This window comes from Spinacia oleracea, chromosome 6 (genome assembly GCF_020520425.1).
Source record: "Spinacia oleracea cultivar Varoflay chromosome 6, BTI_SOV_V1, whole genome shotgun sequence".
Taxonomy (NCBI): Eukaryota; Viridiplantae; Streptophyta; class Magnoliopsida; order Caryophyllales; family Amaranthaceae; genus Spinacia; species Spinacia oleracea.
In genome coordinates, this window is record NC_079492.1 from 112,028,878 (window position 1) to 112,042,411 (window position 13,534).

The following is a 13,534-nucleotide window of genomic DNA, read 5'->3' on the forward strand; positions in this document are numbered from 1 at the left end:
TAAAAGGTGAAAAATATGAAAGGTTAGACCTCTAACGTAAGCTTTATATGTACTTCCTCCATTCTTATTTACATGACACAATTGTACTTTCGACACTATTCACACATGTTCCTTTGACTTACTTTTGTGATTTATACATAAGAAAAAACATAGTCGTGTAGGATCTTATTAGATTCGTCTCAATAAATATTTTTTAAATATCAACTTTTTATAATTTTTTCTTATCCATAATAAAAGATATTAACGTTTGGAATCGTGCATTGGCAAACGTGCCTAAATAATTGTGTCATTTAAAAAAGAATAGAGGAAGTATATACATATGGTTGGTGTGGTCAAAGGTGAGTTAGCCTTGAGTTAAGTTGCCGAAAAATTAATTTGAGGTTCTAAAAGGTGGAAAAAAAAGAGTATAGATCCAAAAGGGTGAAAATTGTGAAAAGTAAATCCCCATTATTTAGCTTAAATAATAATATAGTCCGTACAAATACTGATGTAGTAGTACTTTGCCAAACATAAACTGATAAAAGCAGTAGTTGGCTAGTTGGCAACATAATCACAAGCTACAAGTTAAAACTCCTTTTCCAAAATAAAAGTGATGTCTCATTCAATCACTTTCACTATTCTCTCTAAATTTTATTTATATTTACGAACCATTCTAGGAAAAACAGACAGTAAAGAATTTAAAGATGGTACCATCAATTATAGTACGTATGAAGGATGTAAGTTTAAAGGATGTAAGTTTAAAGAGTGGTTCACACTTATTGGATCTAGATACGAGATATATAATTAGTCCATTAAAAAAACTCTCCTCTAATTTGACATTTATTTTGTGTAAAGCGCATAATCAAAGAAGTGGGGAATAAATTTAGGCTCCGTTTAATAGGGTGTAAAACATTTTCGTGGAAAAACTGATAACATAAATTAATTAACTAAAACTAGCTTTAATTTTACAGGTCATATTACTCATACTTCCTCCGATTTTTAATACTCGCAACGTTTGTAAAGTTTAAACTATTCACATATTCTATTTTGACTTAGGATCTTGTTAGATTCGTCTCAATTTGTTTTTTCAAAATATTAACTTTTTATAATTTTTGCTTAAAGATAATTAAAGATATTAATGATTAAAATTGTGCATAGGAATGCGTGAAAGTTATAAACGTTGCAAGTATTAAAAATCGGAGGAAATATTATATACGATGTAGTAAAAATAACATTAATTAACCAAAAAATTGATACGAAATCTTATACCTAAAATACAGTAACATGAGATGATTACAACCTTAGGAGAGAATACATATATACGTAATGAGAATTGAGAAGACAGGCTCCGACAATTGCCTCTACTATCACCGCTACCGGATTTTTCGAATCCGATACGTTGAGGACATACAAGGTTATATAATCCGACCCATTAAGGACCCTACTGGCCTGAATCTATACTAACCCTCGTCCCTCGACACACTATCCATCCAGTATAGTTTACCATGATTAAAATCGAGCTTCTCCAATTAGTCTGCAAAGAAAAAATGGTTCAAAAACGTTTAAACTAAAAATAGAAAGTACTATCTTACATAAAATAGAAAGGTTGAGACCATTGGATAATCATGATTCATGAGGAAAACAAATGATCTGTACGAAGTCAGGCCAGTTCAATTGATTGCTCCACAACAACAACAAAAAAAAAACAAAGGCTAATCTACGACAGCTTTTTGAGTCTTTGTTTGGTCACATATCTCTTTCAACAGGTGAGCTTTTTGAGTCTTAATAAAGAGTACCTCCTATAGTACACTCATCACTCATTTTTGAGTCTCTGGTTCTCTTACTTTGCCAAAGCAGCCAACACCTACATTTTAGGTCTAGCTCACACACAGCATCACTTATATAAGACACACAGCATCACACACACAGCATCACACACAGCATCACACACACAGCATCACACACAGCATCACACACACAGCATCACCCACAACATCACCCACCCACACACACAGCATCACACACAGCATCACACACACAGCATCACCCAAACGTACGTACAATGACTGATTTGCTAATTCTAGTAGTGTTGTTGCTACTACCTCTTCATTCGGAGGGGTTATTAAGTACATATAACTATACACAAAAGCTCGATCACTCAGACCCACACAGCATCACATTTCAACAAAATGTGATGCTCAACGACAACCAGTGGGCGGGAGCAAAGTCGGGGGCTCCCATCTTCGTTCTCGTGGGAGGGGTAAAGGACGGTCCTGAAACCATTGATGATTACGGTCTTCTCAAGCTATGCGCTATCAAGTTCCAGGCGTTGTTAGTTTATATTGAGGTAATCTTAGTTTAACTAGTTAATTAATGCAAGTTTATTTCTTTTTTTTCTTTTTTTAATTAAGGTTTAGTAAATTTGCACGATTCTGGTACTCTGAAATTCGACAAAAATACATCATTAACGCCAACAACAAAACCATGATATGAATATGAATCATCAATTAGTAACCTTGCCATCTAACTCATAACTCAGTTGAACTATTCCTTGCCCCATCACAGTAATGTCGTTCCATTCTAGGCATTCTTACACCAAATAGAAACACCCCCATCTTATTAAATTTGGTAACAAATTAAATACTCCATATTATATTGTTAGTAAATGGTATTGGTACTCTACGAAGTATCAAAGTCAAACCAAATATCCCTTTTAATTTTTACCCTCCAAACCCCCCAATTTCTCAATCAAACCTCAAAACGTACACACACAAGCATATATTTTGCACTCATCTTTTATTTTCTTAATCCAAAATAAATAACAAAAATTACAAATTCAAACCAATATTGTTACAGTCTGATATGCCCTTGTTGTGATCAAGATGGTAGAAGACGTAGGAAGATCGAATTGTTTGTCAGACACAACAACAACAACAACATGACTTTAAGCTGATCCGTAAAGTGGGAACGACATTAGGAAGTAGGGTATACCTGAATTCGAAGGCGGCGACGGCGATTATTCTGGCGGCGAAGGTGATTGTTATGGCGGCGACGGCGACAGCGACGGCGATTGTTTGAGAGAATTAGGGTTATTAATATTGGGAAAAGAGGAGAGAGAAAATTAGGGTTCTTATTTTTGGGTAAAAGAGGAGAACGAAAACAAGGGTTGTTAATTTTTTGGGAAAAATTTAGGGTTTGACAGGTTCTAAATGAGAGAGGAGGTATTTTTCTTTTTTTATTTAGAGTTTGCTGATTTTTTTATTTTCATAACCTTTTAAACTAATCCTTTTAAAAGCCCTATCAAACTCTTTTAAAGCCCTTCATTTTAAAGCCCTATAAAAGTCCAGCCCCTTTAATAAGTGAAAGGGCTGAACCATGGTGCTAACTGCTAAGTAGTATTTCACTTCACTTTATTTCAATCTTATTATCTTATATTTCTGATGTACGGAGTACAGTTTTGCACTTAATTAAATGGTTATAGCTTAGCTTAGAGTGACAGAGGGGAGAGAATGGTTACCGAGTACGGAGTACATCTGACAGAGTCGCAAGGGGGGAGAGCTGTGAGGCCATTGTCAGTTTAAAGCCCGCCCCCATCATGCCCATTAGTCTGCCCCACTTAAAACATGACCCTGAAATTAATATAACGGGCGGGTCTGGGTCCCTAACGGCCTCACCCTATTTTTCTTGACCTGTATTGTGGTGAATAATTATTTTTTGTCCCCTGCTAATTAATAATGTGAGTATTCACTTTTTCCTAGTATGTTTTTCTTATCCTTTTTGGTGGGGGAACCAAATTATTTTCTTCAAAGGGTCAAGCGGGCAAGACACAATATACTTGTGTTAAGTATGTCTTAAAAAAGTTTCCAAATTTCATTGCACATAATATAAAATTAAAGTATTACTCCTTTAGGTTTTTTACTTCGTATTATACTAGAAACAGTAAAATTATAAACGTATGAAGCATATACTTCCTCCGTTTCGGAAATATCGCACCATGGTTGACTTTTACTCCTTTAACCATTATTTTAACTCTTAATATCTCAAGTCGTGTGCAAGTAAAAATTATAAAAAAATAATATTTAGAAAATATATATCGATACGAATCTAATATGGACTCATATGACTAAAACTTTCTTACGTAAGAATCACAAAAATGCTTAAAGTCGTAGTGTGAATAGTGTAAAAAACAAATTGTGCGATATTTCCGGACGGAGGAAGTACTTTACTTTTGATAGAAGAGAGACCTATTAACAGATATACTCTCTCCGTATTTAAATACGAATCACATATGGCCGGACACGAGTATTAAGAAAGAATAGTTGAATGAAATAAAATAATAAAGCAAGCGGAGTTGAGGTAAATATTTTAATCAAGTAAAACAAGAGGGGGACATTAAATTTTGGAGGGCTGCGGGGTTTCTGAAATTAATTGTTTAATGTGGTGATGGATTATATGGTAAATTAGATACTCCATATATTATTTAATTAGATGGTGGGGTAAAAAGTTACTAAATATGGAAGTGTGACTCCTAATAAAATACGACCGAAAATGGTAAGTGTGACTCGTAATAAAATACGGAGGGAATTGTAAATTATATAAAAAATGAATTAAAGGTTGGCGGTCGTTAAAACAATAAAGTAAAAGTACGTAGCACAAAGTAGGAGGTACTGAGTCGTAGATAAAAAAAATTGGAGGGCTAAAAGCCGCCCCATATTACTGAAAACCGCCCAACTATTTTTACTCATATACCCTCCTTTATTTACCCCTCATTCAACATTTACCATCCTCGTTTATCATCTTACATTCCCACCTCAAACCGGACCACCCCTTCCACCACCGTCGCCACCATATTGTCGGCACTACCGGCGACAAAATGTGTAGTGTTTAACTAATTAGTTTTAGTGCTTAACTAATTAGTTTCATTGTTTAATTAATTTTTTTCCAGTGCTTAACTAATTAGTTCCGGTACTTAACTAGTTAATTTCATTGCTTAACTAATTGATTTCATTGTTTAACTTATATGACACTAAGACAATATTTTGTATAAGACTGCCTTATATAAAAGTTTATAATTTGTAATTGATTTAAAAAATAAATGTAATGACAAAATCACATGTTTAATTAATGTTTTGATATAGTTGAATATTTTCGATTTTGAGTACCTATATAAAATAGTCTACTTAAAAAAAAAAAAAAAGGTACTGTTAAAACAAAATGCTTGACCTATGTCACCTAATCTAGCCAAGCAAATTGTGGTGTAGACGTGTAGTCCAACTTTTAAGGAAATAATTTTATTTTTTTATCACTTGTGTTCTTGTGAATAAGTGAACCTGAACTTAAATTTGTATGCGTTGTTAACGTACTAGTTACTACTTACTAGTTAGTTTGTTTCCAATGTCTGCAACATCTACGTAATTCAAATTTGAGCAAATGCTTGTTTTATTATTTAACTCACGTTCCTTAATTTCTTTCTCTTTAGCATCGTTTTCATGGAGAATCAATACCGTTGGGTTCAATAGAATCTGCCATGTCAGATTATCGGGTTAGAAAGTTCCTTACTACCGAGCAGGCCTTAAAAGATTCGGTCACGATTATTCAGAGCTTGAAAGTGAATCTATCTGCCCACAACTCACCGATTATTGTTGTAGGTATAGGCTATGGTGGAGGTAATCAAAATTAATTAATCCTGTAAGAAAGTAAAACTCTTTAATTATACTACTACGTACTTATAGAATTTATATTTCATATGATACACTCTGCATATGGAGTATGAATGTAGGAAGAAGATACTAAGATACTACTATCTTCTATTTTGTGATTTCAGCGTTGGCCGTATGGTTGCGATTGAGATACCCGGAGATTGCTATTGGAGCTCTTGCATCATCAACCCAGTTGTTGTACTACGGTAAGAATACCCCGGGGAATGGGTATTGTACGACTGTTAGCAATGATTTCAAGGTATTTACTTATCATACTCCAATCCATACATCAAAGTACATTCATTTCATTTTTACACGATTGCAAAACCTAGTCGTCCAAAACACATTTAAATTTTAAAATCATTGAAATTTATTTTGTAAGTGTTATACCAAGTGATACCTATACTGATGATAGTTTTACTCTAGCCCTCTGCCCTGGTCCTCTTTGAGCCCGACCTGAAAAATAATCAGTTTATGGCAAAAATCTTAAGCTGTTTTTTTCGGCCCAGCCAAGCACTACCCAACTATAAAAAAAAATTGGGCAACTCAAACTCCAATCTTAGTTTAAAAACTAGTATAATACTCGTGCGATGCACGGTTTATAATCTAAATATAAATTTATATGAAATCTAAACTATTATGACAGACAATTATTATCAAAACAGAGCTTATGTGTATTCTCCTAATTAAATTACTGATGGATAAATTTGTAATTGCTTTATTCGATTTCTTATTTATTTATTTTTAAAAAAACAAAGAAGGGTACCAAAACAAAACTATTTCATCCACATTCATGACTTGTAGCTAGCATAAAGTTATTATCATCAACCCTTAACTCCGATAGTCATGCTTACTTAATACTTGCTCTTATAGACTTATACCTCATTACCCGACCACCTAACACTTACTCTAACTATTTATTTCATTCTGTTATATATGGCTTTGAGGCGGGGCGTAGCCTCCAAACTCCTATCGCCTAAAAAGCTCATTTTTATCCCTGCCACCCACAATTAGAACGACACCCCCACTCCTCCCAATCCCCTTCTCATGGGGTAAAAAATAAAGTCATCCCTGCTCCATCACCCACTCGTGTTCCAAACCCACCTCAAACTAACTCACCTCTAGGCTCAACATTTTCTTTTGGTAAGAGAGTTTTGAATTTTAGTATAGAGTCATCGATAATTCGATTGTTTGATTAGAGTAATTGTGTGAATTAACAAAGCATAGTAATGTGTAGGTTAGTAGTAAAAGAAATGTTGATAAGTTCATAACCAATTAGATGAACGATAAGCGAGGCAGGCAGGTCCAATCTAAAATTCATCTTCGCCCCGTCACCCGCGACGAATACATTTTGTAACCCTATCATCCACCAAATTTTCCTCCATGCCCGCCCATTTCAAGAGGATGAGCTGGGTTTCTCCCAAATATCCAGCCCCACTGACAATTTATATTCGGTAAATAATACATTTTGCCTTTCAGCTAACTTTTGAATATTTTAGACAATCATTGTCATAAGGTTGTGAATATAGTTATATTGAAGTAGATTCTCGATCATTTAAAAGATTAAGAAACTATTAAATGAAACGATAAGGAGAAAATTATAAATGTGAGAAAGAAAAGATGCTAAGTAATTAAAAAATTTCTTTTAAATAATCATGTTTTAGACAAGCTTGTTAAAGACTACTTTGTATATTGAAGCAAGGGGTAAACATTCATTATACATATCCGTAAGGACACAAATTCTAAATAAAAACTTATAGTACATACAGTTAGTGATTAGTAAAAAAAGTAAATTATTTTAATACACGCTAAAAGATGTTTACGAATTTTTATTAATATTTTGGACAAATCATTGTCGTATGGTTGTGAATATTGTGATATTGAATCGAATTTAGTAATGACCTATTATAGTAATATTAATATCTTATACTCCCTCCGTATTTATTTAAGGGATACACTTGTCTTTTTCAGCCGTATTTATTTAAGAGATACACTTGCCATTTTTAGTAACTTATAAACCCAACCATCTAATTAAATAATACATCTAATTTACCCTATGAGTCTATGACCCACCATCCTATTAAACAAATGATTTTAGCAACCCACCCCACCTCACACCCTCCAAAATGACATGATCCCCACTTGTTTATTTATTAAAATATCTATCCAACCGCACTTTATTTCATTCAATTCTTCTTCTTAATACCCGTGCCCGGCCAAGTGTATCCCTTAAATAAATACGGAGGGAGTATTAGTTGTACATAAACAATAATGACAAAACTGGTGCATAATAATTTCATCAAATTGTCTCAAATAAAATAAATATTTCGTACCAATAGAGAGATAAAAAAAATAACGACATAAATTAATTAGGTGCAATATAATTTTTACAAATTGACTCAAACAAAATAAATACTCGGTACCGAGATTTTATTTGTAAAATTAAACGTGTATTCTACTTTTATAAGGCATCCACATTGTAAATTACTAAATTTATTTGTTATACATATTATACATATTTGTTTTACAACCTTCATTTAATAAGTTATTTACACGTATATATATCAAATAGATTCTTTCACGTTGTATATCTATAATGTATAAACGGTCTTACACTCCATATACTTATCTTAAATTTAGAATAGTATAACATAATAGGTCTTATATTAGGATAATCATTATAAATAATCGTTGAACTTAACATAATTATATCATTTTGTTTTTGGATAGTTATATACTACGTATCTTGTAAGAGTATAATTATAGCATATAGATTCATGAGATCACATTGATTTGATTAACTAATGTGTAAATAGAAAGAATAATTATTTAATGTAAATAAATAATTTATAAGGATTAATTATTTTATTATATATTTAATTATTTATTATATTAAAAGAGAGGCGAATCAATGAGTGACATTTGTCATCACCACATTGATTTCCTCTCTTTTAGTATAATATATAGATTGTTCGACCCGAAAATGGCCCAAATAGCAGGTTTCGGCTTGAAGTTTGGGCCGACCTGATATAATAGGCAGAATTTTTTGGATGCGAACTGATCCATCCTGCCTTTTAACCAGGTCTATGTTAGTCTAAAATATAAATGTAATACAAAACTAGATATAGAGTGGTAGGTTGAACATTTTTAATAGTATGTTTGATTAATAGTTCAGCGCTTACCTATTTCACTATTTGATTAATAGTTCTACAAGGTTTTTAATACTACGTAGTATGTTTGATTAATAGTTCAACGCTTACCTATTTGCTAAACATATATGGTTGAATGACTAATTGAATGACGTACTTTAAATTTGTGATTTCTGTAATTAGGCTGTCGACCCAATATGCTACGAGACTATTCGTCGTTCTTGGAAAGCCATCGATAATTATAAAGTTTATCTAAACGGTTTAGCACGACTTAGCCAAATTTTTAATACATGCAGGTAAATACTCGTATTTAAGTATTGAAATACATTTATACTACGTATGTTCTACGTAGTAGAATCTCTGTATTTATTTAAGAGATACATTTGTCTTTTTCGACTGTATTTATTTAAGAGATACACTTGCTATTTTTGGTAACTTATCAACCCCACAATCTAATTAAATAATTTATTTACACCCCACCCCCACCCTCCTTCCCCTAAAATGACATGTTCCTCACTTATTTTACTTATTAAAATATCTACCCAACCGCACTTGTTTTATTACTTTATTTCATTCAATTCTTTTTCTTAATACTCGTGCCCGACCAAGTGTATCTCTAAAATAAATACGGAGGGAGTAGTATATAAACTAAAGTAATAAAGTTGTTAAATTATTGAATTAATGGGTAGGCCTTTACAATCTACATGGGAGGTGAAGAAATGGCTTGCTCAATTGTTTTCAGAAGCTGCCCAATCTGAAGATCCAACAAATATGGCAATAACATTTATTTGTAGCCAAATAAGTACGACAAAAAATCTCATTAAAGCTTTAGCTGCAACATTGCACAATGAATTGAACGATGGAAGGAAATGTTCTGACTACATTCTTGTACAAGTGGACTCTCCATTTGAGCCTGATTCAAATTATACAACGGCTTCGGCATGGCTGGTAATTTATTTATTTACATATATAGACAAAATTAACTTTACATGAAGTATTATTTTAATTGAATCTATGCAGTAAATAAAATCTAGAGTTTCTTTTTTAATTGGCAGCGATGCAATGAGTTAATCTTCCCTGTTGGATGCGAACACGATACCATGCTTCCTGCTAAACCATTCCATATGGCGCAATTTACACGATCATGTCATAAGAGATTTGGAGAAGTTCTACAACCAAGTTCACACATAAACTTTTATGGGAATTATGTAAGTATCATTCTTCATATGTTTTTATTATTTCTTTCTTTAAGATTTACTATCCCTCTCATGTTAAAATTAATTGTATCTTTGTTATATATGTCTTAAACCCTTTAGAATATGGTTGAAGCTCTTATCAAATTCGGAGGAAATATCATCTTTTCCAACGGACTTAAAGATCCTTCGAGTAATGGAGGGTGAGTAGTAGACCATATACCTTTCAAACAGGTTACCTAATTAAGGGAGCCTTGGTGCACACTATTTATATATAACTAGCTTTTGAACCCGTTTTTATTGTGTATTCGTAGATGTTCAAATGTCTTTTGAAATTTTAATTAGTAAGGACTTGTGATTTTTGGTAATATATGAGTTAAATACAGGTGTAATTTGAAGTTCAGAAAAATATAAAAATTAAAACATATTGATGGATGAAAGAAAATCTATGGTTTTTCTTTTCATAGACTAGATATAGATTTCTGCCATGTCATCCTTTCGTATCATTTTATCAATTTTTTAAAATCAATTTACAGATATGATAATATTTCACTTGGTCAATTTGCTGATGCTAAAGTTGTAACTAATAACACAGGATATTGAAGGATTTATCAGAGACCATTGTCGCGATAACAACCATTAATGGTATGTGTGTACTCCGATGAGTATATCATTTTTAATTAATTCTTGCATTTCGTATTTTAACTATAAAGTGATTATTCATAATTCAAACAATTTCTTGCTGTTATTAATACATTCTTTTACATAATTTCAAGGCTCTCAATATTGGGATATGAAACAATTAAAATATGATGATCCCGAATGGTTGAAAAATAAGAGAGATGAAGAACTGGAAGTTTTCAAACAATGGATCAAGCAATATCAGCATAATAACAACAAATCAAGTCTTGTAGCTTGTTGTCTTTTCATTTGTTTCGTACTAGAATTTCTTGTGTTTTACATATTATGTATGTAAATAGTCTAAATTATGCAAGACACGTGTCTTAATCCTTATTTAGTAATTAAGTGAGACAATATTTTGTTATATGCTAACTTGGACAACAACATAAGCTTTCCGAGTTACATTCACACGGAGAGTGGCAAAGCGCACACTGTGGACCAACGGAAGTACAATGACCGCCCATAGGCTCCATTAGACCAGTAGTTGTTTCCATCGGCTCCATTAGATCAATCGCAGCTATAGCTCGAACACCACTTGCTTTTTCTAAAAATCAAACAACTTACAACGAATCAGTAATGTGTTTTTTGGGTGGATAAATGCAATTACAAATTACAACAAGGGAGAAAAGGGGATTTGAATATGGAACATATCATATACTCCTACACTCTCTTAACATCAATACCTATCATATACATACTCTCAATCTTATCAAAATATGATAAAATAATATGCAAAAAAAATTTAAGGTAAAAAAGTTGTCCAATTTTTTTTAATACTTTTGTAAGACACACAAATTTCATACAAAAGGTCTTACGCGCACAAGGTGTTCAATAAATTTATTGTACACCAACATAACTTTTACTCATTTTTTTGTAACTTTAACATAGTTTTGATTAACTTTTTATATTAGTAAAAAAAAGTTGATAGATAAACATTTTAAAGGGTTAAATGATTAATTTTATACATTATTAGTGATTTTGAAGAAATAAGTTTTATTAAAATGAAAAAAAATTTCGCTAAAACATAAATAACTTTTACATATATAAGGTTAACTTTTAAGCCTTTTGAGTTAACTTTTAACCGGGTGCACATTTATTGTATACCCCTTTGTAAATAAGAATTTGTGAATTTCATAAGCTTTCAACGGTTGTAATAACATTAGTATAACACTTACACTCTTACACCGTTTGGATTACTAGTATAATTATGGAATAATAGTTACTATTAGTCTCAATAACTTGTTATGTACAAATAACGTCATAATTTCCCCTCAAAATAGTAATGTTATAATTGGCTAATTTTTCCGTAAACATTTTAGGATGTAATTAATGATCACAATAGAATAATACACAGACAACATAAGAAACAAATAAATCAAATGATAGAGTACTGTAGTAAAATTCTGATTTGTTAAACTCAGTACTCAAACTCATATACGAAATACTACGTACGAAGCATAAGAAACAAATAAATCGTAGTGTATTAAAATTGAGTTTTGCACTCACCAAGATAGATCGAAAAGAACACTAGTACAAGAAGCATTGTAGCAATCTTCATCTTTCCTTCCATATTGAAAGATATAATTAAACTTGTTTGCAAAGAGATTTTTTATGATTTGACAAATTGAGGTATGAAGAAAATTGTTACGAGCTCGACTCTTTATATATATTGTGAAGGATGCATGTCGAATCAAACTATATATGTTTGCAATTACAATATATGATTTGGTACCAAATATAATGGAAATTCTTTATAACTCGATATGGTAAATCATTTGATATTTTTAAAGAAAATACATACTCCACAGTATATACTATATATACGAAGGATGGGTAGTAGATAAAATATTTTAATTTACAAAATTACGTAGTACTCCGTATATAGGTACACAAAATATTTCGTAGTACTTTAGTATCGTAGAATATTGTACAAAATTACGTAAATTAAAATCATAGGGTAATCTACGTAATATTGTACAAAATTACGTAAATATATCTTTGTGATTTTCTGTACATAAATTACGTAGTAGTATTTGTGTACACAAATCACATAGATTTGGAAAATCGAAATGTAAAGGAAAATCTTGATAACTTACACTACAAGATATTGTATTATTGACGGGAAATCCCGTCGCGAAAGGCCAATAATCGTTGATTAACGACAGGATTTCCTGTCGCGAACCCGTCATAAGAGGGGGCCGTCGTTAATAGAAAATCCCGTCGTAAAAGACATTTGCGACAGTTATTCCCGTCATTGTTTGGTTGTTAGCCCCGTCGCAAAAGGCTTTTGCGACGAAATTTCTGACTCGTCGTAATTAGGTTGTCGTTAAAGATACAAATTCTTGTAGTGTTAATAAAGATAAATCATGTACTTTTTTTGAAATAAACGATGTCTTTTCTTTTTTTTACGAGAAAATAAATATTTTTTTTCTTTGTACTACATCCGTTTTAAAATGATCTTTACACTTTATGTTTTAGTCTTTGTTCTTTTTGGACATGAAATTTACTATCTTACCTTTTTTTTTACTCCACAATATTAACAACTAGTTTTATACCGTGCGATGCACGATTTTGTGTTAATATCATGTTTTGAAACTTAAACTCTATGTTAAATAAGATAAATATATCATATCATGAAATTAAGTACTTTTTGTCATATATCCAATACTTGTTGTTAGGTTAAACTCTTTTGATGATGAGTAATAAAGATTTGATGGCATACTTGTATCCAAATACCAATAGAGCTAATCATAAAATAAAAAAACAAAAAAAAACACAATCCTTGTTGTGAATAAACAGGAGAGATAAGAGAGAGAATAGAATTGTGTGTCTT

The 13,534-nt window shown here is 31.8% G+C and overlaps 1 protein-coding gene and 1 long non-coding RNA gene across 4 annotated transcripts; one reads left to right on the forward strand and one right to left on the reverse strand.

Annotated features, from left to right (window-relative positions):
• Positions 1-1,197: 1,197 nt before the first annotated feature.
• LOC110784729 (uncharacterized) lies at positions 1,198-3,430 on the reverse strand. The gene is made up of 2 exons (XR_002532359.2): positions 2,971-3,430; positions 1,198-1,513 (listed from the first exon to the last, which is right to left on the reverse strand). It is a non-coding gene; the product is annotated as an uncharacterized lncRNA (long non-coding RNA).
• On the forward strand, positions 1,755-11,065 carry LOC110784728 (uncharacterized). Of its 3 annotated transcripts, XM_056830945.1 has the most exons (9): positions 1,755-2,326; positions 5,459-5,645; positions 5,804-5,937; positions 9,011-9,123; positions 9,517-9,775; positions 9,883-10,035; positions 10,144-10,223; positions 10,616-10,665; positions 10,797-11,065. In XM_056830945.1, the coding sequence occupies exons 1-9, from the start codon at positions 2,042-2,044 to the stop codon at positions 10,994-10,996; spliced, it is 1,461 nt and encodes a 486-aa protein (XP_056686923.1). In that variant the 5' UTR covers positions 1,755-2,041; the 3' UTR covers positions 10,997-11,065. The 3 variants fall into 3 exon arrangements, with proteins under 3 accessions (XP_056686923.1, XP_056686924.1, XP_021844873.2); XM_056830946.1 differs by lacking the exon at positions 9,011-9,123 and having other exon boundaries at positions 5,804-5,883; positions 9,512-9,775; XM_021989181.2 differs by lacking the exon at positions 10,144-10,223 and having other exon boundaries at positions 1,757-2,326; positions 10,797-11,034.
• The last annotated feature ends 2,469 nt before the right edge of the window (positions 11,066-13,534 follow it).

Coding starts and splice junctions, on each gene's coding strand:
- LOC110784728 (XM_056830945.1), top strand. CDS start 2,042: ATGACTGATTTGCTAATTCTAGTAGTGTTGTTGCTACTACCTCTTCAT. Junction 2,327..5,458: donor CGTTGTTAGTTTATATTGAG/GTAATCTTAGTT, acceptor CTTTCTCTTTAG/CATCGTTTTCATGGAGAATC. Junction 10,666..10,796: donor CGCGATAACAACCATTAATG/GTATGTGTGTAC, acceptor CATAATTTCAAG/GCTCTCAATATTGGGATATG.